We start from the raw sequence: 27,149 nt of genomic DNA, 5'->3' as shown, positions 1-27,149 counted from the left end.
ACAGCTAATACATACTTACAAGACACTTATTTCATAGTCAAACCATGGATCCAGAAGAACAAGTCAATAAGTCAAATAAAGATGTGCATGTGTGGCGAATGAATGGTGATAATGGTGAAAGTCTAATTCTACTTTTGCTCTTTTGAGGGGGTACATACCTTCCTTGCACTTGAGGCTTTTGAGGGGAATGAGATGCTCTATATTTTATTTTTCTTTTCTCTCAGGTGGGTATCTTGTACCCCTAATTCTACTGTCGGACACTTGTCCATTTTTACCTCTCGTCTCACTTTTTCTTTTTTCTTTTTTTTCGAGGTTTCGGGCACTTGCCCCTTTTTATTTCCTCGTATTCACTTTTTTAGAGCACTCACCCACCAGGAATAATGTAGCAAGTGGTAGTAACCAAAATATCTCGAGCATTTATTTCATGGGGAATAACAGAGAAAGCATAATGTTTCTGGCTATTCCCTCCTAGATAGGAGTAGAATAATTTTGGGTGAATGTGGATATGGAAATGAGTGGATGTATGCGGATGCGTACTTCCGGAGTAGAAGCAGCATGTATGAGTGAACGTGCAAGTGAATCTTGATTTTAACCACATGACAAGCTCCTAAGGGTCTACACAGCTTGACCACACTCAATGCTCATAAGCAGTAAAAAGTAAATATGTGGCTCAAAGTCTAGCAAGCATGTATATATGGTTGTGGTAGGAATTTAAACTCTCATCATACAGGAACTCATCATGCAACATTTTAAAGATTTTCAAAGATAAAATTCTCCAGAATTCTAGCATCTCTAGGAACAGATAAACAGCAGCTCAACCTTCCCATATCGTATCCGTTAACGACTTAGACTTTAGATCAAGTACTCTTCCCACAAGTTCAGGTTTAGAGCAAATCTTAATTAATAACAGTCATGCCTAAACTTGAGAGAGATTTCAATTTTGAGAACTAGTCATCGCAGAGCAACTATTCATCATTTCCATGTGAGAGCTTATCATGAGGGTTCATAGCAAACTTTATTTATTTATTTATTTAGCAAACTAAGCAAAGATATATATATATATAAGCACAAAATCTTTAGTTGGGTTTATATGGTTATGCATCTTTTTATTATTAGAGTAAAGTATAAATGTAAGTAGAATACTTAGCTGGATAATTGGGGGTGCTCTCCCCCAAGCTGGATTTTGACGTAATTTCTTCTGTAGTAGCTAGCAGGTGGTGGAGGTGTATTTGAAAGTCGGCAACACCCTGACAGCGATTAGGATGTCCTCCGTCTGCTAGTCTTCTTTGATCCTTGAATTTTGTGGAGCTCAAATAGACAACAAAGCTTTGTGGAACTGGTTAAGTGTTAGCATAAATATCTAGCCTTTATCATGTTGAGCCCGCTCAATAAATGTTACACTCTTTGGTAGGATCATAAATTTATTTTTATATTTTCATTTTTATAGGACAGGAATATATTTATTTTATTTTTATGCCACCACAGTGAATGTACTTATGGTTTTTATGCCATGAGCATACTCACATGTGGCTTACTATTTTTTAACATTTTTATTTTTTTTCAAGCTGATATGAACCTGATTAACTAAGCAAACTATTTTAAAATAATTGAAAGGAAAAAGGATAACTACCACGTTTACCTCTTGGCAAGGCGTTCGGTGTTTTTAAGTCCTCCGAACGGGACTCTCCGTTTTCTCAGTCGTCCTGGGATTCACTGGATGGCGTAGTCGGTGGTTCCGGCGGCGCCTGCTCTTCATGTATAACTATCTTCTCTCTCCACATCTGACTCGGTGCTATGGTCTCCTCAGGACAGTTCTGTTCAAATTATATGTCTTCAGACCTTATCACTTCTCCTTCATAGTCTGCCCATCCGTCCTTGATGATTTGCCTCCTCTGGTTGCGGTTGTGTCGTCTTCTTCTTGTCCTGACCTGCTTAGAGTCTTCAACTATATAGTTAGGGTCAGTAAAATAGTGGCGTACCTTCTCAGAGGGGAAGTGCATGTGGACTTCTCCGATTCCAATGTAGATGATTGCTTTAACGGTGCTGAGGAACGGTCTTCCAAGGATGACGGGTGGATCGAATTCGTCATCTCTCATGTCAATAACCTTCAACCTTTCGGATTGTCTGATCTGCCATCTGGAGCTGGGTCGTCCTTTTTGACCTCCATGAACTGCAGTGACCATCTTAGCTGACTCGGTCCACACTTGCTTGTTCCTATTCCTCCTGTTGGTCTGCTTCCTTGGTTCATATCGAGATTGATCTGGGATTTGTGTAGTCTTGTTCTTGAAGGAAAATGTCTCCTTCTTCCCTTTGATGTAGAAACTGATCTTGGTAGCACCAGCGTAGATGACAGCTCCCGAGGTGTTTAAGAATGGCCTCCCTAAGATGATGGGTGCCCTCTCATCAGTACCAGTCTCTATCACCACGAAGTCTACTAGAGCGTATAAGGTACCATCTCGGACGTAGAGGTTCTTCAATATTCCCTTTGGGAACTTAGTGTCCGATCTACAAGCTGCAAATACATGGTTGTTTCTAGTAAAGGAAGTGTAAAGATTTTTTCATAGAGTACCCTGGGCATAATGTTGACGCTAGAGCCAAAGTCGCAGAGTGCTTCTGGGAAGTCCACCATGCCGATGGAGATCGGGATGACGGGGCGTCCTGGATCGCCTCTCTTGACCGGCAGAAGGTCAGTAATTACTTCCACAATAGGGTTACTCCAGTAGTTACGTCCTCAAGCATCTTATGGCAGTGATTGCCTGAGTGTCTAGTATCTCAAGTGTGTTTGTTGTTGATATTTGGGAACGCAATAAGGAATTGATCCGCAAGCGCACGGATATCGGTGAGCATTTCACCCGGGAGGTTTTCCAGAGTATCGTATTTATATTTTTACCACTGGGAGAAAGGGTGCATCTGACTAACCAAATCTATTGCTACTATCCCTTTAGGCACAAAGAATGTCTTTCGATGTGAGTGATAAATAGAGAAGACTGCAACCGTAGTCTCCTTCTAACATTGGTAAGGATGATCTACTGTTCTAATGGGGAGGCTAACGGAATCTAGACACCACAAAGGATGTTCAACCCGCACCTATAAACCCTATCCTTCCTGCTAACGAGATGTGATCTACAAAGGTAGCTCGGAATTGTCACGTTCCTCACTACTACCACGGTCCAGCTAGTCAGGGAATATCTATGAGTACCCCAGCCTAAACACCACGTTTACGCCAGCAATGATTACTCTAAACTCTACGCGAAGAGATTAAAGTAAACTCATAAACCATAAGAACAATAAAACAAGAACTTACTAGAATTTAGAAGTCGAATTACTGAAGAATCCTAGGAGCAAGCTTCGGGTTAGGAGAACTTGATCCCGCAGGTACAAGCTTGGAGTAGACACCGACAGGCCGGGCTTCCTCCACTCTATACCTCCACTCTATCTCTCTCAATCTAGTAGAAACTAGAAGATCTATTTCTACCTTACATTGATTGCTAAGCCTAAAAAGAAATATTAATTAGAGAAGAGGTTTTCCTTCGAGGGCACCCCTCAGTCTCTATGATAATTTCTTCATGTCCTCCAGGGGCCAGGGGGGCCTCGCTTATATAGTCCTCCCCTTCTATGCGTTTTTGGGTCAATAGCCGAGGTGGTACTATGTTTTTCTTGATCCAATAGGTCGGTGGAATATCCCGAGCGAAGGAGTCTTTAATTGGCTCCAATAGGGGGGTGGGCGCCCAGGCTACCAGGGCGGGCGCCCTGGGCCTGGCCCAGCTTTGCCTCCGCTTCGGTCTCGTGGCTTCTGGAGTCTTCTAGATGATGTAAAATTACGCGGTGCGTTGATATCTCTATGTAATCCCGACATGTGGGCCTTTCTTCCTTATTTCCTGATAACCCTCTGCAGAAACAGATAAACAACAAAACTCGTGGAATTCTGTCAGATCAAACCCTAATTCTAGGTGATGGTTGCATATTGGTCCTTTCTCATGTTTATTTGATAATTAAAATTGATACTTAAGAACCGTCAACATTTGTGCTCGTAGATCTAGGTTCTTCACTTGGTGGTGTCTAGGAGTTGTAAAACTCCTTCATATTTTGCTCGAAGTGTACCTGCTCATAGAGACAAGGCAGAGGTCAAGTGCATGGGCCCTGTTGGTAGAAAACACCAACAGAACCAAAAGTGTGTTTGTTCTTCTCTAACCTTAAGCATAGTGAGCAAGACAAAGTTGATGGATAATAAGATCATGAGTGAAGCATTTAAAACATTTGTCAGATGAGATCACTCAACCTAATGGAAAGATAATCTATCTATAGTTATCTTTTTTATATATCTTCCAAAGATTGCGTGTGCAACATTTTAGCTTATATGATTAGGAGTGTAGGATCACAAACGTAGTACTATAAACAAAGATTAAAGGACTAAACATGCTGAATCAGTTGGGTTGGTTAATTTGGAGTTATAAATCATACATGTTTGTCTCTTTATTTATGTGAACGCCAGAACCAAGGAGAAACTTATAGAAGTGATAGTCAAGTACCTTAAGATGTTACCTTACTTGAAGAGTGATGGTACAGTATCACCTTATGGAAGCTTTCCTTTCTTAGCGGTTGTGCATCGTGTTTGTGGCACCCTCCATGGATCATCTCTTATGAGCTATGCCTTCCTTGTGTAAATTGTTGAACTTCATGTGTCTCTCTCTTTATCTCCAATGTGAGTTTATCTCAGGACTTCCCAGGTCGATATTGAAAGTTTTCCTGCAGGGGTTAGTCCAACAAAATATCCAATATCTACTATAGCATACTATCGGCTCAAAAATCAACCTAGACACCATGTCTAATTTGATTTAGGAGGGCATTTTAACCTAAGCATCATGCTTAATTTAAAATCTCTTGGAAGTAAGATCATCATTCCTAAACTAAGCACCATGCTTAATTAAGAGATAAATGAAACTACTCCAAACTTAGACATATACTAAATCAAATAAAGGTAGCATGAGAGCATTTATAGAGATCTACTCAAGTGGAGATGAAGTAGTGTGATTAGTATTTAACAAATTGAGCATGTCTCAAAGGTAGGGACAATCAACATAGCAACATGGCAAAGGATGTTTTTATGTAAAGTACTCCCCCAAGCTTGAATTTTGCAAAATTCAAGTTTGGATGAATTTAATTCAATGTTGTATGATGATTGGTTGGACATACCTTGTGCTTGTCATTCATTCGATCTTTTTGCTCCAATCCTGGAAAGGTTAGTGACAAGAATACCTGAAGGAATTTTTTTACAATTATCCTTATATGCTCAATACACAAGGTAATGTTGCAAATAATTAAAAGCTCATGTTACGATCTGATCAGTGCTTATTTTAGGACACTAAGCTTGTCCTTGGGAAACCATCAATTTATGTCGGCGACGTGGTTTCTCCTCCAACGCTGACCTATATCAAGATCAACTCAACGAGATCTGCAATATTTATTATAGACATATGTATCGACAACCGCCCTTTTAGAGTTTTTATAAATAGAAAGGATGAGGGGGTTGGAGATCTCGAATGTGGTGATGTTGGAGAGACCAGTAGATTTGGAAGATGTTGCATTTGAGCATGGAGTAAATGAAGTGGCTATGAAATAAATTCCATGCTCATTAATGCTTAGAGTGAAATCCATGTGGTGTGGTGAAAATGGTAAGGTGAGTGTGGTAAAAAAGGAAAAGAAAAAGGATACATGGACAACTTGGTTCGAAACTAGCACAGCTATCGTTCCCCGGCAACGGCGCCAGAAAGCTTGTTGGGTATTTTAAATGCAAACAGAAAAATCCGCAAGCGCACGGATACCGATGTAGCTTTCACCCGGGAGTATTCCAGAGTATCGATTTTCCACAGAGAACGTGAGTGTACTAATTAAGATTCAAGATCGCCCAAGGATAACTATATAATTATTTTTGGTGAGAAGAGAGGAAGTTTCCTGAGAGTTCTCTAGTTGATCTAAGAATCAAGAATTACTTCAAGATTATCTATTTCGGGACATCAGAACACTAACCACAGAAAGAGATGAGAAGGGGGCTAGGAAGCTCTGACTACAGTCCTACAAACACCGACCCGAACGAGGTAGAATACGTCGACCGTTAGGGCTGTCACTACCCCAGGGCTACCACAACAATCCGCAGGATTGGATGCAATTCCAGGTAATTGCAAGACTAAACACCATGTCTAATCTATTAATTACTACTCTAGCGTTATAAAGACTAGAGCACTTGATGCAAGCGGGAATCCAATAAATAACTTAAATGTAAATAAAAGTAATTAAAGAACTCAGGAATTATGAATTGAAGAACCTGGAGAACGATGTAGAACGAACCAGTTGCTGCAAAAGTATAATGTTCAGGAAGATCTGAGAAATCTGGCTCCTCCTCCGCTCTCCTCTTCTCTCTCCCTATTTTCTAGATTACAACTAGAATGAACTAGAACTAGAACTAGAGGAACTAGAACTAGATGAACTAGAACTAGAGGAACTTGAACTAGAACTAGATGAACTAGAGGGATCCTCTCTACTTGGATGAAGAATTGAAACCCTAGCATTGATTCTGTAGAAGAGGTATGATCTCCAGGGGCCAGGGGCCTTTCTTATATAGTCTTTTCAGATGAATGTGGGCCGTCGGATCAAACCAACATTAATCGCACGGTTTTCCTTGATCCTTTAGGTCGGTGGAGCATGATCCATGAAACGTGTCCTGATTGGACTCTGGAAGTGGACGGGCGCCCTAGTCTCTAGGACGAGCGCCCTGGGCCAGGCCCCGTTCTGCCTCCGCTTCGTCTCCGTGGCTTCTGGAGTCTTCTAGATGATAGAAAATTGTGCGGCACGTTAATATCTCTATGTAAACCCGACGTGTGGGCCTTTCCTCCGTATTTCCTGATAACACCCTGCAGAAATAGACAAACACCAAAACTCGTGGAATTCTGTCAGATAAAACCCTAAGTCTGGGTGTTGGTTGCATTTGGATCCTTTTCCATGATTAGTTGATGGTTAAATGTGAGCATTAAGGACCGTCAACAGTAAGCCGCGACTTCCGTTAGTGTTCGCCACCCGAGCGCTCGTGCCATGGCCGCCGTCGCCAGCACGCCCAAAGCATCACCTTGCACTCTTCTCGCACGCACACCGCACACTCGCACGCAGCACACACCCGGGTCGGGAGCAAGGCCCGGCCTTTGCTGAGCCACCGCGAAAGCCGAAGTGGAAGCGCCTATGCGCGTTCTCCGCGGACACGCCCTGGTCGCCGGCACGAGCGTGCCCTGGGGGAGAGCCAAAAGCGCCGCCTTTCACGTACCACGCGCTCGCCCCGCACCCACGCTGCTTATGCGCTCAACGCGACGCGACGAACGTGCCCGAACCGGCCCGCTCGCGGCCGCGAACACCATGGACACGCGCTTTCATGGGACGCACTCCGTTCCGGCCGCTGCGCACCACTAGAGAGTGCCAAACCTCCTCTCGAGCTTTCGCCTTGCTCTAGAACGCACCGTGCGCGCGCTGTTATCAAGGAAGAAGCGTGGGAACGCCGAGGACGAGGCACGACCGCGCGTCCGGCATGGCCGGCCCCCGCCACAACACGAAGCACCCTAAGTCGCTGCAGTCGGCAAGGAGAGGGAAGTTGATGCCGTGCGAATCGAGCAGAAGAAAGCGGAGTCGGTGCGCTGCTTAGTGTGGAAAGAAGGAGGTGCTGGGCGAGAAGGATGATCGCCGGAGCGCCGCCCGGGCGCTGCGTTGCCCTGGGCACCGTGGGAGAGAGGGAGCAGGGAGGGAAAGGGGGAGAGAACTACCTGGGTGCAATCGGTGCACCGTGAGCCGAAGAGAGCAGGGGAGAGAGAGAGTGGTCTAGGCCCATCAACCCCACCGCGAGCCGCGGCCAGCAGTGCACGAGTGCCCCTCCCCGCTTCCTCGCTGCTGGGCCGAGCCCAGCACCAGCCGAGGCCTAGGAGCACCAGCCCCGCAGCGAGCAGGCCTCCGCCACCAGGCCGTCCTGGGCCGATTTCGCGAGAAGCAAGCCCGCGCTCTTTTCTCCCTGGCCGCCGCGTTGGGCCGGAATGAGGCCCAAGTGGCAGATCTGATCCTCTACCCTTTTTCTTTTCTTTTTCCCAAAACCTATAACCTGCATAAATCATTTAAAACCCCAGATGATTTCTGAAAAATACGAACCAAGAGTCCAAATTCTTCTAAAAACAAGCTCTACGTCTTAGGCTTATTTATGGGTGCATTTGGTTCTTTCGGTTCTTCTCTTTGATTTTTGTGATATCTATAGGAGTCGCTTATTGCGACCATATGTCTCGTTTGACAGACCCGAAGGAGCCGACGACTGAGGAGTACGACCCCGACTACACTGAGGAGCTCGAGGACGACTTAACAGGTGCCACGTCCCACCCAACCTCGTAGAATCCTATTAGCCATGCCATGAATGTAGAAGATAGCTCTTTACTTTTATGCAATAATCTGGGATAGGATGCATGGTAGAAATGCTTGTGAGCCATTACCTTGTCGCAACCTACTACCCGGCTTACCCATAGTTAGGATAGAAGCTCGCATCTTATTACTGGTATTCTACTCTGCATTATATCTGTGATGTGATGCTTGGTGGAGAGTTGTTGGTTGGGATAAGGAATGTGATGCCGAAAACTTAATAACAGATTTGGGGAGATCTCGGCGTGCATTTCGGGTGTGTGGTGAGGGTTAAGTCGACCGAGCAGGAATGTACAACGAGTCTCGGGACGAGTCTTGCCGGGGAATGCTACCTGGGCGTTCCCCAAGAGAGATGCCTGTGGCGGGCACATGTGACAGGGAGAGGTCTCGGAGTGGAGTGTCTTCGTGGGACGAAGCGCTGGGATGGGAGGTGCTGTTTAGCACGGGGTGACCAGATGTCCCGTTGAGCGGGGCATCGGCCGGCCCCACGTGAAGTTGCCCTGTTCGGTCACTTAAGGACTGATATGTTCTGTGGACCGGGTCTTAAGAATCCTTGCATTCCCACTCGCCTTCACCATGGAACGGGACGGATGTACGACCACCTAGGGCGGTGCCACTACTACTAGGTTGTTAGCGGAAAGTGTAGGGAGGTACGGGCATGGGACCCACACCCTCCTAAGACAGCGTAGTGACCCTGGGGGCCCGGTACTATGTCTCATAGTCTCCGCATGTCGGTGGTACTCCGGCATGGCCCCAGTTCTGAGTGGTAGGGTGGCACCGTGTTTAGTTGGAAGGCAGCCCGACATCAGCCTAGACGATGTACAGCATCAATCATGGTGATCTTGTGGGTAGTGCAAACCTCTGTAGAGTTCTGGTTGATCGATCGATACATATGCCGTTCGCGGCTATGGACCTTTCCTAAGTACAGCTTCACTTGACTAGTGAGAGGAGTCCTTTCTACCTTCCCCTGGGTTTATGTTGGATCTGGCGATGGCCGCTGAGGCAAGGCACGAGCGGGAGTCGTCCTTGACGCCTAGAGAGTGAGAGTGTGGTGAGAAGTGTGTTGGGATGGGAGAATGTGTGAGAGGAGTTGGATTAAAAGTTGACTTATTATTATAAAATTTGGACTTATCGCATAGGAAGCAACAGCCATAAATTAGGTCCTTTGATACATCCCCTTGCATTCCACCTACCACAAAGCTTCACAAAAAGCATAGGGTGGGAGCCAGTGGCCAGTACAAATCGTACTGATACTTTGGCAGCAGGTTCTGAGCCTGAGTACGACTACGCGGGCGACGATTGGGAGGAGTAGCTGTCTCATCCTACGCTCAAGTTTGGAGGATCCGAAGTTCGCGCCTTCGCTATCTACCCGATGCTGTTCCGCATGTTGTGTGTGTCAGTGTGATTCCACCAAGTGGCGATGTAATAATGAGTAAACCCCTCTTGTACTCTCTTTTGTTCGTGTATGACTTGTATAACAGCTGAAATTCGGGTATTTTGAATTGACTCCTTCGCGCGTCAATCGCTTTACAATTCGAATCTGGGGATCTCCCATCGTAGAAATCTAGATCGTTTCAGTTGGTATCAGAGCCATACTTGACCCTAGGACGACCAAATCAGGAATGAGTCTTGTCTTTTTCGGCCTATATTCGCCGGCCTTGCATCTTTTATGCATGGCTTAACTTTACATTTATTCTTTCCCCACCTAAATCCCACTAAATTCCTTTCTGTCACACCCTGGCTTTTAAAATAAGACCAGAGTCGTCATATGTGTGCCCAGGAAGTCCACACATACAACAAAGAATAGAAATATCAGAAACAATGTTATATATAGCGGAAAACATATTTATATTAACACTTACAAACATCAGAGTACGCGGAAACAGTAGCTAGAACTTCTTAGGCTCCATTCTTCTCAGGGACGGTTGACTGGGGGCTCCGTACGCCAAGCACTTCTCATAAGCTTCTAGAAAACTCCATAGCATCTCTATCCTTCTTCTGAGCAGCACTCTACTACACACTGGGGGTGTGGGGGAAATAGCAAGGGTGAGTTCATGTCGAACTCAGCAAGCACAGACGGAAAGTAATGACATGCAAGGCTTAAAACAAGGTAAAGCTGACTTGGTTTGACTACGGTAGCATTTTAGTTGATCACTTTTAATTATGACTATTATTAGAACAACCTACTACTAATTATGAGTAGCATAAACCCAACCCTTTATTAGTGTAAGTAGTGATTAGCATCTTTTAAATGACTATCCTAATACTTATAGTAGTCCAGGGATTAACCCCAAATATTAACACAGGATAGCAATCCTGCCAACACGGAATAGCCATTCCGCCAAAGCACGAGGTAGCAACCTCAACTAAGTTTCGCCTCCAAGTATCCAGTGAATCCAATTTGCTCATCAAGTGAGGGTCTGGGCCGCTCGTGACCGTGAGCACGGCTGATATATCAATTTTACACTCTGCAGAGGTGTGCACGTTCACTCCAAGTCGTGATTCCCATTTGCCCGGGGTCATGACTCCCCAAAACACTACTAAGGTGAGCAGGCAGGGTCTCACTACGAGACCTTTCACAGGGTCCAACTAATAAGATGCCACTCGCAAGTTTTCGCTGGGGCGCTCGACAGTCGATACCCATGGCCATGGCGTACCGATCAACCGACAACTTAATATTCATTACCCAAGTTACTTCCTAGTGGAGGTCCTGCTAATTAGTCAAGCCAGAGCCATATAGCTTGGAGCTGCACTGTATGTCCCAGGGGGCTGCTCCCTGACTAAGTCCTTACGAAGAGCAGAGACGGGTACGCCCGGCAAACCGGACCACCAACAGTACCCGCTCCCCCTGTCACCACCATCATCACGTGCTCGTAAGCATCCAACATCGCCATCACCGTAGTGACCAAAGGTTCAGCACAGTTTAAGCATGAAGTTAAGTAGAGAGTAATTCTTGTTTAAGCATGTGTATAAGATGAGTAGAGCAGCTAAGAAAACCTAGTATAGCCTTGTCTACCCATATACATAACCCCAGGTGAACAAGGAATAGTAAGTAAAGCTAGTCATGTCCTTAGGGTTTGCATTCATTGGACACATGCATGTAAAGCAAATGACATTAATGAGTAGGTTCAAAATGATCAAACGGTGTCTGCACTTGCCTTTATTCCCAGTGTATATCTGCTCAGAATTCTTTGGCTTCTTTCTTCTAATCTTCAACTTCTGCTTCGACTGTCGGTCCTTAGCTCCTGGTCTTCACTATTGACGAACCACGCTTCTTCTACTCGCAGCAACCAAGCAACACAAACAGACAAACAACAATCACAACTAAGAACAAACATCAATCAAAAGAAAAGCTTTGAAAAAGAAGAGCGCAATAAACGACACGGCTTATTGTTATAATCGTGACAACACAAGAACGATTGAGAACGGAGCTATCGTTAAACGGACACAACTATTGGGGCTTGCAACAAAACAGAGAGAAGACAGACTATACGTTGGTCGTATTTTATTAGATGAAATAATATGACAGACATTTAATAGAACTATCCTAATTAGATTAACCAAATTATGTTGAATTATAAAAGCCGGAGTTAAATTTTAGTTATATTTTAATTGTAGATGGTTATATATCATTTAAGCCATTTACGCCTTTGTAATTTTAGAAAACATAAAGCAAGTAAGAGCAGCTAATCAAATCCTAACATGCGTCGCATTTATATTAAACAAGTTATAACTAATAAAGAACCATTTAAGTTGATATTAATAATGTTAACATTTATTTATTTATAAAAGATCTAAATTATAAACATAGGTTACTTTTAATCAAAAAGACATTAAATAAATATTAAACAAATTAATTATATACTTTATGTCTAACTAAAAGAATTATAATTAAGAAATATTTAAGTTAACTTCAATCAAGTTAATATTAGATTATAAAAAAATAGCGAAGTGTAAACCTAAATTGTTTTTTTTATTAATAAAAAATGACACTCAATAAAAATTAATTAAACTAATTATATTTATAAACATGGGACATGGAAAACAGTATCGCTAACAAGTCATTTACGTTGCCATGGTCATAAAACAATAGAAATCATGATTATAACTCTATATTGCTTTTAATTATAGATTTAGGTGCATATATTAATTAATCTAATATTCAACTAAATATATAAAAAAATATATGACATAATAAAAGTTAGCACTACTGCGTAGAGCGCGACGTTACGAAACTAACGCAATTGAAAGGGAATGAATGTTAGAACGATTAAATGGCAAAGGATTAATGACCAGTGGCAAACTTGTAATTACTTTCATCTTCTACCTTGAGCTTTCGTAGGAACGAAACCAGGGCTGCCTGCTGCTGTTTCGTGCATGAAGGGAAGGGCCCCGGCCAAGGCAAGGGCGGCTCGACTGGCCCCATGGCGCGGCGCGGCGCGCTGGACTCGCCTAGGCACGCGGTGGCTAAGGCAGGGGAGGGGTGTCCTCCTTGACCTGATGGCTGCTTGTGCCCTGCACGGCAGGGGCGCGAGAGGGCCTCGACCGAGAGGTCCAGAGGCGCCTGAGACCGCAGGCAGCCAGCGCGAGGCGTGCAGGGCGGCGCCAGAATGGCTTCAGGGGCGGGATGGCCAGAGACAAACGAAAAAAAAAGAAACCAAAGTCAGTCATGGTGGTTCGTCGCAGATGGAGAAGAAAGGATGGGAACGTGACTAAATGAACATGGATTCTCAAAACAAAAGACGTGCCGGTGTAGAGGACGACGAGGCGAACCTCGGGACGGTTACGGTTTTCGCAGGGGATGACTGAGGCGGCCGAAAAAGCTCGCCGAACTTTCACCGGAGAAGTTCGCCGGAAGTGAGATCCAAAACTTCGGCGATGGATCTCCGGGGCTACGAGTGGCGGCTTGAAAAAGAGATCGTACTTCTGAAATCAGCGCGTCGAGGGCTACGCCGGCATATATATAGGTCTAGGGTTTGGAAAAGTTTCAGAATTTCTTAATTTCGGGATTTTAAATAAATCATTTTCAGTTCCAAAATAATTCCAGAAAAAGCTGAAATCATTTTAAATCCCTGAAAAATATTTCCAAAATTCTAAAAATTAAAGGAAAACTTTTAGAGATATATTGTGAGTTGATCAATCGAAATAAGGTTTTTGGTGTCTATAAAAAAAATATTTTAGAGTGTCAAAAATTATATTTTGCCATAGGAAAATGGGAAAAGTCACGAAAAAGTCAAGAAAATTCTCGAGAAGGATCAAACGACATCTAAACGTGTTTTTAAAATCTTAGCACACACAAAAATAATAATCTCAAGCAAGAGACAAGCATCACATCAACAAAAGTCTGTCTAATTAATTCAAAAACATTTGAAAAGCACCACTTTTCTTCGATAAAAATATATGAAAATCTAAACTATTGTTGGCAAATTTTATCCAAATATTAAAACCATTCATTTTATTTAGTGTTTTCAAATAACAACCCAAAATAAGAATTTTGGGGTGTTATAGATCTACCCCACTTAACATGTATCTCGTCCCGAGATTGGAAGAAACTAGAGAGAAAGATAAAGTAGATCATCAAAGTTGTTTCGAGACTTTCAAGACATGATCAAAGGATTAAAGATAGACTTAAAGGGTTAAGAGTATGATAAAGATTGATGGCAAGGAAAAATAAACGTATGAGATAGGAATTGATCTTTGGATCGTGAATTATGATAAGGTGCAAGGGCAAGAAGCCAGTATTAGGAGGAGATGATACATAGGAGATAGAGATAGATATTACAGTGCTCACAATTTTCTTGATTCCAGATTTATGAGATAGAAGATGAAAGGATAAAGAATTAGCAAAACTTGACAAGGACTGAGATTTTTTTTTAAGTCTTCACGCTTAATCATTTGTAGTCCTATGATACGTAGGATCAAAGATCACAGGTTGGCAAAAATGATAAGGGTTTGTCGCAAGAACGATAAGGATCAAAATATAGTTCTCCATGTCTTTCTGATTAGAGATTTCCGAGAGTGATGATCGTAGCGGACGCTTCCCCACTTTAACCAAGTGTTTGCTCATCTTCAAAACTCTCGTTTACGAACTTCATCTTGCCAGATTAGAATGATCTTTAGAGATTTCCTTCAAAGATTACCAGTCTAATAACACACTACACTTCTTGAGATTCTGAGAAACATGGAGAGAAACAACGTAACGATTGAAAAGGATAGATTAAGACCATCTTAATTTTCTCAGCGATGGTGTGAGACTTAAGCTAAGAGACAAAAGGTTTATCTAGGAGAAAATTCTTGAACACCACTTGAGAAAGCAATCCAAGGGGTCTGTTAAGATTGACCATATATCGGTATGGTTTTACATCTGACTTTTAGGTTCTGCATTTTGTCACGTGATAGTCCAGCACATATTCCAGGTGAAAAATAAGTCTTATCTTAGGACCTCAGTTTCCTATTGCCTTGCTTTGATAGGTCAACAGGCATGACACTTTCTAGGTCACTTGGTGCACCTTTGTGGTCTCCATAGATGGATCCTAAGCAAACTTGACCTACTACTTGCAGTGTCGGGAGAATATTGTGCGGGAGAACTACACAAAGGATCTTGAGTCATTCTGTATGAAATACTAAGACTGCTTCACTGGCAATCACTACCACTTGATGTTGGGACAACACTAGATGCTTCGCCCAAGGTTCCTTCAATTACCACAAATAGACTAAACATCTTGTCAAACGACTCATAACTCACATTAGGAGATTAAGAATGATAAGATCCAATGAAAAAGACATCTCTTTTTACAAAGAAGATTACAAATGACTTGAATGAAAAACCTTATTAGCTAAAAGGCATCGTTGACTCCATATATTGCCAGAAATGTTGCATACTTTCTTGACTGGTTCAAATTGATCTAGATCTCCTAATACAATCTACTCCACATCTGATGTTTTGAGAAAAATATTGCCACTCTACAAGGTCCACGTTTCTTTTGAACTGCCTCATTGTCGATACAATCATTCCATTAGTCCTTTAACCTTGGGGTGAGGTCGAGTGCCGTCATACACAAACCTGTCTCCTGATGGGATGGTTAGGGATACTGAGTGTTGGGTACAGTCAATCTTTCCATGACAAGCGGTTAACCATCCTCTTCCAAGAACGACATCAATATCCACTGATTCTAGGACTATAAAATTTACCTCAAAATTTACACCTTTTATGTCAAGACTAACTTTTGGGCACATACGAGTTGCTTTTATCTTTCCTCTTGGTGATTTGACCAGTATGGGTTTCCTCATTTCCAACTTAAGCATCTTATGATCGGCAACACATTTACTCGAGATAAAGGAATGTGAAGAACTTGAGTCAAACAAAATGGTGGCAGGAGTTGAGTTGACTAGAATTGATCCAAACACCACATTTTGTGCTTCGCGAGCAGTACACAGATCCACATGGTTCAATCTACCATTAACATAGTCACAAACTGGGTACTTCTTTGGACAATGCTTCTTGTGATGTCCCTCTTCGTGACACTGGTAACAAGCACTGCTAACAGTTTTACCGTAGGTGCTATCCTGACGTTGAGCTCCTTGAATTGTTATGCCAGGAGTAACTAAAGTGCTACTAACTTGTTGGTTTTGAGGGTTCACCTTCAACGGAGTCTCTTCATCATTTCGCTTCTTAGCTTGATTACTCTTTCGAGGCTGAAACTCTGTATAGGTGATGGTCCATCCATCTAGGCATATCTCTGGCATAGCAAGTGTAGCTGAAGGGGCATCTAACTCTTCAAGATATGAATGTGTCTGATGAGAGTTTGGAGCTAAATCTAACTACAATGTAGAACTTAGATTTGGCTCAACACTTAATAGTGGTTCTAGGGAGATTGCCTTCCTTTTCTTGTTACCTTCAGTCTATTGATCCTGGGCTATCTCAATCATTCCTTCACTTGACTTGTTCTGAAGACAAGGTAAACCATAGTGTCTATAACACTGACACGGTTCCTGAATCCCAAGTGCCTCATTAATACCATCTTTCCTAGCTTCCATGTTCCTCAGGCTTCTACTACTTGTCGCTTCATTGCTTCTACTTGAGTTTCGGTCATGGTCTCCTCTGAATATAGCTGATAAACTTTATGTGGTTCCACTCCACTTAATACTTGGTCCGATGTATACATGGGCTTCTCCTTGTTTATTGGGGACAAGGGTAGCATAGCTAAGTCTTCCTGACTTTTGATGTAAGCTTCTTTAATGTCACCTTGGAGAAGTGAAGATTGTACTGTCAAAAGATTCTGGAGTCTAGCCATCTGATCAGCTGCCATCTCTAGGATCTGAGCTTGCCAGACTATCATCCGTTCACTGCTTAGTTGTATGGTATAAGTCATTTGTTGACTTTGATCACTAGTATTCTTTCCTTTGACATCATCACTGGTGTCGACCATGTGACATTAGGCAATAGTAGAATGGGCTAGAGTAGTATGGACAAAGAGCATGATATGAAGTGAGAGAAAAATAGGTGGAGAGGATCAAGATTGACAATAGATGGATAGGATAAGAGAGATCACTACCCCACTTAACAAAGGTCAAACTAATCCCCAAACGACTTCTTCCAGACCTCCTTCAAACACTAGAACAGAGACAACACACAAAACAACAAACCAAGCAAGACAAGCACACATCACATCAACGATACTACACGTACTTCTTCAATAGGGGTGGTCATCCTAAAAGGTAAGTCTGAGATGATGAAGGGCCATCGAATTTGGAATAAAGCAAATTTTTGAAATCTTAAGTGAAACAACTAAACAAAAGCCAAGGAGATAAATAGAAATAGCTCAAAGGAAGCTATTCAAGGAGAGGATACAACATGACAAGGATGAGGAAATAGTGAGAATCAAAGAGCCAAGGGATAAGAAAATAGTTTTATAGCAAAATAAGCTTTAGAAATCGACCAGTGCTATCTAGGCATACGTTCTACAGTCAACATTGCTTTGATACCATTCCTGTCACACCCTGGCTTTTAAAATAAGACCAGAGTCGTCATATGTGTGCCCAGGAAGTCCACACATACAACAAAGAATAGAAATATCAGAAACAATGTTATATATAGCGGAAAACATATTTATATTAACACTTACAAACATCAGAGTACGCGGAAACAGTAGCTAGAACTTCTTAGGCTCCATTCTTCTCAGGGACGGTTGACTGGGGGCTCCGTACGCCAAGCACTTCTCATAAGCTTCTAGAAAACTCCATAGCATCTCTATCCTTCTTCTGAGCAGCACTCTACTACACACTGGGGGTGTGGGGGAAATAGCAAGGGTGAGTTCATGTCGAACTCAGCAAGCACAGACGGAAAGTAATGACATGCAAGGCTTAAAACAAGGTAAAGCTGACTTGGTTTGACTGCGGTAGCATTTTAGTTGATCACTTTTAATTATGACTATTATTAGAACAACCTACTACTAATTATGAGTAGCATAAACCCAACCCTTTATTAGTGTAAGTAGTGATTAGCATCTTTTAAATGACTATCCTAATACTTATAGTAGTCCAGGGATTAACCCCAAATATTAACACAGGATAGCAATCCTGCCAACACGGAATAGCCATTCCGCCAAAGCACGAGGTAGCAACCTCAACTAAGTTTCGCCTCCAAGTATCCAGTGAATCCAATTTGCTCATCAAGTGAGGGTCTGGGCCGCTCGTGACCGTGAGCACGGCTGATATATCAATTTTACACTCTGCAGAGGTGTGCACGTTCACTCCAAGTCGTGATTCCCATTTGTCCGGGGTCATGACTCCCCAAAACACTACCAAGGTGAGCAGGCAGGGTCTCACTACGAGACCTTTCACAGGGTCCAACTAATAAGATGCCACTCGCAAGTTTTCGCCGGGGCGCTCGACAGTCGATACCCATGGCCATGGCGTACCGATCAACCGACAACTTAATATTCATTACCCAAGTTACTTCCTCACGCCTACCCGGAAAGTAACACCCTACTAGTGGAGGTCCTGCTAATTAGTCAAGCCAGAGCCATATAGCTTGGAGCTGCACTGTATGTCCCAGGGGGCCGCTCCCTGACTAAGTCCTTACGAAGAGCAGAGACGGGTACGCCCGGCAAACCGGACCACCAACAGTACCCGCTCCCCCTGTCACCACCATCATCACGTGCTCGTAAGCATCCAACATCGCCATCACCGTAGTGACCAAAGGTTCAGCACAGTTTAAGCATCAAGTTAAGTAGAGAGTAATTCTTGTTTAAGCATGTGTATAAGATGAGTAGAGCAGCTAAGCAAACCTAGTATAGCCTTGTCTACCCATATACATAACCCCAGGTGAACAAGGAATAGTAAGTAAAGCTAGTCATGTCCTTAGGGTTTGCATTCATTGGACACATGCATGTAAAGCAAATGACATTAATGAGTAGGTTCAAAATGATCAAACGGTGTCTGCACTTGCCTTTATTCCCAGTGTATATCTGCTCAGAATTCTTTGGCTTCTTTCTTCTAATCTTCAACTTCTGCTTCGACTGTCGGTCCTTAGCTCCTGGTCTTCACTATTGACGAACCACGCTTCTTCTACTCGCAGCAACCAAGCAACACAAACAGACAAACAACAATCACAACTAAGAACAAGCATCAATCAAAAGAAAAGCTTTGAAAAAGAAGAGCGCAATAAACGACACGGCTTATTGTTATAATCGTGACAACACAAGAACGATTGAGAACGGAGCTATCGTTAAACGGACACAACTATTGGGGCTTGCAACAAAATAGAGAGAAGACAGACTATACGTTGGTCGTATTTTATTAGATGAAATAATATGACAGACATTTAATAGAACTATCCTAATTAGATTAACCAAATTTTGTTGAATTATAAAAGCCGGAGTTAAATTTTAGTTATATTTTAATTGTAGATGGTTATATATCATTTAAGCCATTTACGCCTTTGTAATTTTAGAAAACATAAAGCGAGTAAGAGCAGCTAATCAAATCCTAACATGCGTCGCATTTATATTAAACAAGTTATAACTAATAAAGAACCATTTAAGTTGATATTAATAATGTTAACATTTATTTATTTATAAAAGATCTAAATTATAAACATAGGTTACTTTTAATCAAAAAGACATTAAATAAATATTAAACAAATTAATTATATACTTTATGTCTAACTAAAAGAATTATAATTAATAAATATTTAAGTTAACTTCAATCAAGTTAATATTAGATTATAAAAAAATAGCGAAGTGTAAACCTAAATTGTTTTTTTTATTAATAAAAAATGACACTCAATAAAAATTAATTAAACTAATTATATTTATAAACATGGGACATGGAAAACAGTATCGCTAACAAGTCATTTACGTTGCCATGGTCGTAAAACAATAGAAATCATGATTATAACTCTATATTGCTTTTAATTATAGATTTAGGTGCATATATTAATTAATCTAATATTCAACTAAATATATAAAAAAATATATGACATAACAAAAGTTAGCACTACTGCGTAGAGCGCGACGTTACGAAACTAACGCAATTGAAAGGGAATGAATGTTAGAACGATTAAATGGCAAAGGATTAATGACCAGTGGCAAACTTGTAATTACTTTCATCTTCTACCTTGAGCTTTCGTAGGAACGAAACCAGGGCTGCCTGCTGCTGTTTCGTGCATGACGGGAAGGGCCCCGGCCAAGGCAAGGGCGGCTCGACTGGCCCCATGGCGCGGCGCGGCGCGCTGGACTCGCCTAGGCACGCGATGGCTAAGGCAGGGGAGGGGTGTCCTCCTTGACCTGATGGCTGCTTGTGCCCTGCACGGCAGGGGCGCGAGAGGGCCTCGACCGAGAGGTCCAGAGGCGCCTGAGACCGCAGGCAGCCAGCGCGAGGCGTGCAGGGCGGCGCCAGAATGGCTTCAGGGGCGGGATGGCCAGAGACAAACGAAAAAAAAAGAAACCAAAGTCAGTCATGGTGGTTCGTCGGAGATGGAGAAGAAAGGATGGGAACGTGACTAAATGAACATGGATTCTCAAAACAAAAGACGTGCCGGTGTAGAGGACGACGAGGCGAACCTCGGGACGGTTACGGTTTTCGCAGGGGATGACTGAGGCGGCCGAAAAAGCTCGCCGAACTTTCACCGGAGAAGTTCGCCGGAAGTGAGATCCAAAACTTCGGCGATGGATCTGCGGGGCTACGAGTGGCGGCTTGAAAAAGAGATCGTACTTCTGCAATCAGCGCGTCGAGGGCTACGCCGGCATATATATAGGTCTAGGGTTTGGAAAAGTTTCAGAATTTCTTAATTTCGGGATTTTAAATAAATCATTTTCAGTTCCAAAATAATTCCGGAAAAAGTTGAAATCATTTTAAATCCCTGAAAAATATTTCCAAAATTCTAAAAATTAAAGGAAAACTTTTAGAGATATATTGTGAGTTGATCAATCGAAATAAAGTTTTTGGTGTCTATAAAAAAAATATTTTAGAGTGTCAAAAATTATATTTTGCCATAGGAAAATGGGAAAAGTCACGAAAAAGTCAAGAAAATTCTCGAGAAGGATCAGACGACATCTAAACGTGTTTTTAAAATCTTAGCACACACAAAAATAATAATCTCAAGCAAGAGACAAGCATCACATCAACAAAAGTCTGTCTAATTAATTCAAAAACATTTGAAAAGCACCACTTTTCTTCGATAAAAATATATGAAAATCTAAACTATTGTTGGCAAATTTTATCCAAATATTAAAACCATTCATTTTATTTAGTGTTTTCAAATAACAACCCAAAATAAGAATTTTGGGGTGTTATACTTTCTAACTCCATTCTTTGGGTAAATGCAGAGCACCATGTTGATCATTGAAATGGTCGTGGATGCCCAGCAGTATGGTGGCTTTGTGCCCATGCTGTACGACGTGCTGACTGAGCTCGGAGTACCCACCGAGCCGATCCGTTACGTCTGTCGTGGAGAGGCGGGACCGGACGGACAACTTCAGGGTCACATTGTGATCAACCTCACCGTCCCCGCCAGCGCGACGCTTCCTGAAGTGGCAGCTTTCCAGGAGCTGTCGATCGAGACCTCGGTCGTCAACTGCGTCCAGGCTGTGACTCGCCAGGCCCTCTGCCACATGGTTCAGGACACGTGGGAACATATCCAGGGAGGCTGGTTCCGTCTACTTCCTCACGTCCTGGACCTCACCTATGTCGAGGGAGCCACCGTCCGAGTGTTGGCTGCGGATCAGCTTGACCAGGGGGAGACGGACCCATGTCTTAGGTTTTCGGGTCGGTACATCTTGGCCCAGGATCGCTACATCACGGCGGTCGAGACTGAGAACAAGGGCTACCGAGACCTGATGTTCACAGCCGACCACGTCCTCGATATGGAGCAGAGGAAGAAAAAGATACTGAGGGACGCTATCCTGACAGAGCGCCACAGCCGCGACCGCCTGGAGGACTTCAACCGAGCTCGCGAGGTCGCCTTCAGGCAAGAGATTCAGGAATGGCAGAACAAGGCTAGGGACTACGAGCTCCAAGGCGACCACTTGGACGCCAAGGTGCTTGAGCTGGAGGACCGACTTGAGCGCCAGCGCGTGCTCTTGAGTGAGTTCCATCAGAAGGAGAAGGAGAAGATCTTCAGCAAGCTGTGCTTGGAGACCCGCTACGAGCGTCTGTCACAGAAGAACGAGATGGTGAGGGCTGAGTCCACCCACAACACTCGTCACCTAGCTAAGCTCATCAAGACCACAGAATACTTCAGGGACAAGGCCCAGAGGACCCGCCAGGCTTGGATCGCTTCTGACAGCAAGCGTGTCAAGGAGATCGCCCGTGTCCAGGAGCCCCTTCCTCCAAAGATGCGCAAGGAAGCGCGCAACCACTCTTTCCGTCCTGCACCCACTACACTCAACCTCACTGCTTTCCCTTCTGAGCACTACCCCAAGACACCGAGGACCATACAGCTCGAGGCCGCAGAGGAGTATGCTGGTTGACTCTACCGCACTGACGCCAAGCTCCAAGCTATGGATAGGGACTCTGAGGAGCAGTTCCCTAGCTCTAGCCCCGCCACACCACCTTACGTCCCTACCCAGTAGAGTAGAGTAGTCGTCCTGATGATGTGCCCTGCGTGGCGAATAATGCGACATGTAACTCACTATCTGTAGTAGAGCAGAATGTCCTGTTCTTTTGGAGCCTACCTGCGTGTAGAGCGATTCTCGTGAGCCCTCTGGTTTAGTTGCCCAAGGCATCGCTATGTAATGAACTCATGTAATGGATGTTTGGATCTTAATGCATTTTATCGATGTTATTGCTTCTTTGTATGAGTGTTGGATAGAGTGTTTTATAAATTAAGTTGCCTAATTATCTAAACACCGTCTTAACACATAAAAATCATGACCTCATCCAAGCAGAGAGATGGCGTGCCGCTGTTCTGAACGCCTCAACGTTCGTTCCCCTTCCCCTGTGATGGAGTACCACGGTCGTGGGCGCAGGCGTGGTCGAGGAGCTACCTCTCCTGCCCCCAGACTCGAACTAGAGGGGGAGGAGCCTGCCCCAGGAGAGCCTGCCCTAGAGGAGCCCAACAGGAGAGCTAGGTCCCCTCAGCTCGGTGGCAATGATGCACCACCACCACTGCCACCGTCTCTGTCTGAGGTGATGGATTGCCAGACCCGCCTTCTGGAGGCACTGGCGGTTGGCATATTGCGTCGTCCTGGAGGAGGTCCACCCAATGACTTCCAAAGGAAGCTAGAAGGCTTCCTCAAGCTGAGGCCTCCTACGTTTGACTGTGCTGATGATGACCCTATCGCCGCTGAGGACTGGCTGCGTGAGATCGAGAAGAAGCTGGACCTCACCACTTGCACTGATGAGGAGTGTGTGGGAGTCGCCACTCACCAGCTCACCGGCGCTGCACGCGCATGGTGGGACAGCTACAGTGACGCTCATGACAATCCCGGGGGCATAACCTGGGCCGAGTTCACTGAGGCGTTCCGTGAGCAGCATGTGCCTGAGGGTGTCATGGACGCCAAGGTGGAGGAGTTCCGCAACATCTCCCAGGGCACTCAGAAGGTACAGGAGTATGCCACTCGCTTCACTCGCACCATGAGGTATGCTCTAGATGAGTCCAACACTGAGAAGAAGATGTACTTCTTCAAGAAGGGTCTGAGTACGTGCCTCAAGGTGGCCCTTTCAGGACACACCTGCTACACCCTCCGGGAGATCGTCAACGAGGCCCTGGAGATGGAGAGGGACCGCCTGGAGGCCGACGCTCAGTACAAGGAGAAGAAGCGCTGGTTCGAGAGTTCTTCTCGTGGCCCGGCACCCCAGAGGCCACGTGCTCACGTGCCCCCTCCGTCGCGCCCCCGCACTGCTCAGGGTGGTGCACCGGCTCCGAGTCGAGGAGGTGGTACCTACACCGCCAACTACCACCGCCCCACTCAGAGCCGCCCCGTGCACAGTACCAGCATGTGGAAGGCCACTGCACCTACCTCCACTGGCAGTGTGCCTTTCGCTTGCTTCAACGGTGGTCAGCCAGGCCACAAGGCTGCCCACTGCCCTGCGAAGACTGCTCCACCACCTACCCCAGCTTCGACCAGGCAGGCACCTGCTCAGGGCACACTTCGCAAGCCAGCTGTGGGAGCCACCTGCGGCCGTCTCACACACCTGACAGCACAGGACGCGCAGGACGCCCCCGACACGGCGTACGGTATGTTTTTGGTACAGGGAGTTATGGCATCAGTTCTATTCGATTCTGGTGCAACTTGCTCATATATATCCTCTAGATTTGCACGAGAGCACAACCTACCCGTGTCGCCACGGAAGGTACCCAAAGACACCATATCCCCTATAGGCAACCTCAGATGCACCCAAAAATGTCAGGGAGTGAGTATCACCATTGAGGGTTACCCTTTTCTAGCCGACCTCACCTTACTTCCATCAGATGGACTGGATGTCATCTTAGGGATGGAATGGCTGACCCGACACAAGGGAGTGATATCTTGTTCACCGAGGTATGTGGAGATAACGCACCCGAGTGGTCGTGTGCTTCGATGTGAGCCTAACCATGAGAAGAAGGCACCCATGATATGTGCCTTAGAAGCCAAGTCTGTTGAGAAGGTGTCTGTGGTGAGTGAGTATCCCAACGTGTTTCCCGAGGAGTTGCCGGGTATGCCACCTGACAGGGATGTTGAGTTCGTGATTGACCTTTTGCCGGGAACGGGTCCCATTGCTAAGAGGCCCTACCGCATCTCAGTCGATGAGCTGGAAGAGCTCAAGAAACAACTCAAGGATTTGTCAGATAAGGGGTACATTAGACCCAGTGCTTCACCATGGGGTTCCCCTGTCTTGTTCGTGAAGAAGAAGGATGGTTCCATGAGGATGTGTATTGACTACCGGAACTTAAATGCTGTGACTGTCAAGAACAAGTACCCTCTCCCACAGATCGATGACCTATTGGATCAGTTGAAGGATGCCAAGTTCTTCTCAAAAATTGATCTTCAATCCGGGTACCATTAGATGAAGATCAGACCGGAGGATATACCTAAGACAACCTTTGTCACGAGGTATGGGCAATATGAGTTCACCGTTGTGTCCTTCGGACTCACAAATGCCTCAGCCTACTTCATGAATATGATGAACAAGGTGTTCATGGAAGAACTGGATAAGTTTGTTGTAGTATTCATTGATGATATTCTTGTCTATTCAACCTCTGCCGAAGAACATGAGCAGCACTTGAGAGTAGTTCTGGAGAAGTTGAGGCAGAACCAGCTCTATGCCAAGTTCAGTAAGTGCGAGTTCTGGCTTGAAGAAGTCGCCTTCCTTGGGAATGTTCTCACAGCTGAGGGAGTTGTAGTCGACCCAGCCAAAATAGAGGCCGTGAAGGAATGGGAGCAACCCCGCAATGTGACTGATATCCGCAGTTTTCTGGGTTTGGCCGGGTACTATCGCTGTTTCATCGAGAACTTCTCTAAGATCGCCAAGCCAATGACCAACCTCCGCAAGAAGACCAATGAGTTTGAGTGGACACCTGAGTGTGAACAGAGCTTCCAGACCTTGAAACAGAAGCTTACCACCACCCGTGTGCTAGCCTTGCCTAACATTCAGAAAGACTTTGTGGTCTATTAAGATGCCTCGAGACAGGGACTCAGATGTGTTCTGATGCAGATTGGAAAGGTCATAGCATATGCGTCACGACAGCTAAAATACCATGAGCAATGCTACCCCACCCATGACCTTGAGCTAGCGGCTGTGGTGCATGCCATGAAGATGTGGAGACACTACTTGATCGGCAACAAGTGTGATATATACACTGATCACAAGAGCCTGAAGTACTTTTTCACTCAAGAGGATCTGAACATGAGGCAACGAAGGTGGTTAGAACTCATAAAGGACTACAACCTGGAGATCCACTACCACCCAGGAAAAGCAAATGTAGTTGCTAACGCCCTGAGCCGCAAGAGCTATTGCCACAGTTTGTCCATGGAAGCCAAACCGTCGGAGCTGTGTCGGGAGATGGAAGATCTACAGCTAGAAATCGTACGAAAGGCTTGCTCAGTGAATTGCAGATACGCTATGATCTTAAGGAACGGATACGGGAGGCCCAAAAGAGTTGTCTCGTGATCCAAAAACTCCGTAGGATCATGGAAAGGGGTACGTCCCCTTGGTTTCACGAGGACGAACAAGGGACCTGCTGGTGCAAGGATAGAATTTGCGTACCTCACGACAAGGCCTTGCGTGAGGTGATCTTAACTGAGGCACACGACTCCAAGTACAGTATACACCCTGGTAGCACTAAGATGTACGCTGACTTGAGGAAGATCTTCTGGTGGAAGAACATGAAGAAAGACATCGCCGAGAATGTGGCTCGGTGTGACACTTGCAATAGGGTCAAGGCAGAGCACCAAAGGCCAGCTGGGTTGTTAAAACCCCTAGACATACCACATTGGAAATGGGACAACATGACCATGGACTTTATTGTAGGATTACACTGATCCTCGCAAGGCCATGACTCCATCTGGGTGATAGTTGATCGAGTCACCAAGGTAGCCCACTTCGTGCCAGTCAAGACGGACTACCGAGCCGACAAATTGGTAGACTTCTACGTACATCACATCCTCAGGCTTCACGGGGCACCTGCTAGCATAGTATCAGACCATGGCCCCCAATGGGTATCCAAGTTTTGGCAGAGCCTGCACAAGGCAATCGGCACTCGCTTAGACTATAGCACCGCATACCACCCGCAGACTGATGGGCAGACTGAGAGGGTGAATCAGGTCCTGGAGGACATGCTCAGAGCTTGTGTACTGAAATATGGGTCAGATTGGGAAAAAAGCCTACCCCATGCAGAGTTCTCCTACAACAACAGTTATCAGGCCAGCATTCAGATGTCACCTTTCGAAGCCTTATATGGAAGGAAATGTAGAACCCCGCTGATGTGGTCACAGGTAGGAGAGAGAGCGTTCTTTGGCCCTGATAAAATTAAAAAGGCCGAAGGAGTCGTCCATGTGTGGGAGAACTTGAAGATCGCTTAGAGCCGACAGAAGAGTTATGCGGATAACCGTCGGAGGGATCTCGAGTTCAAGGTTGGAGACCATGTCTATCTCAAGGTCTCCCCGCTACGTGGGACTTTCAGATTCCATGTGAAAGGGAAGCTGGCACCCAGGTTTGTTGGCCCCTACCGGATCGTTTCTAGAATTGGCAAGTTGGCATACAAATTAGATTTACCAGAGGAGCTAGAC

The 27,149-nt window shown here is 44.7% G+C and overlaps 2 protein-coding genes across 2 annotated transcripts; both read left to right on the top strand.

Annotated features, from left to right (window-relative positions):
- LOC110431902 lies at positions 22,831-24,927 on the top strand. The gene has a single exon (XM_021451682.1). The coding sequence runs from the start codon at positions 22,831-22,833 to the stop codon at positions 24,925-24,927; it is 2,097 nt and encodes a 698-aa protein (XP_021307357.1).
- LOC110431900 (uncharacterized mitochondrial protein AtMg00860-like) lies at positions 24,977-26,433 on the top strand. The gene is made up of 4 exons (XM_021451675.1): positions 24,977-24,980; positions 25,130-25,491; positions 25,576-25,947; positions 26,392-26,433. Exons 1-4 carry the CDS (start codon positions 24,977-24,979, stop codon positions 26,431-26,433), a joined length of 780 nt encoding a protein of 259 aa, XP_021307350.1.

The sequence above is a fragment of the Sorghum bicolor genome, chromosome 1 (genome assembly GCF_000003195.3).
Source record: "Sorghum bicolor cultivar BTx623 chromosome 1, Sorghum_bicolor_NCBIv3, whole genome shotgun sequence".
Taxonomy (NCBI): domain Eukaryota; kingdom Viridiplantae; phylum Streptophyta; class Magnoliopsida; order Poales; family Poaceae; genus Sorghum; species Sorghum bicolor.
Note: the sequence above shows the minus strand (reverse complement) of the source record. Positions and strands in the feature narration are given on the sequence as shown.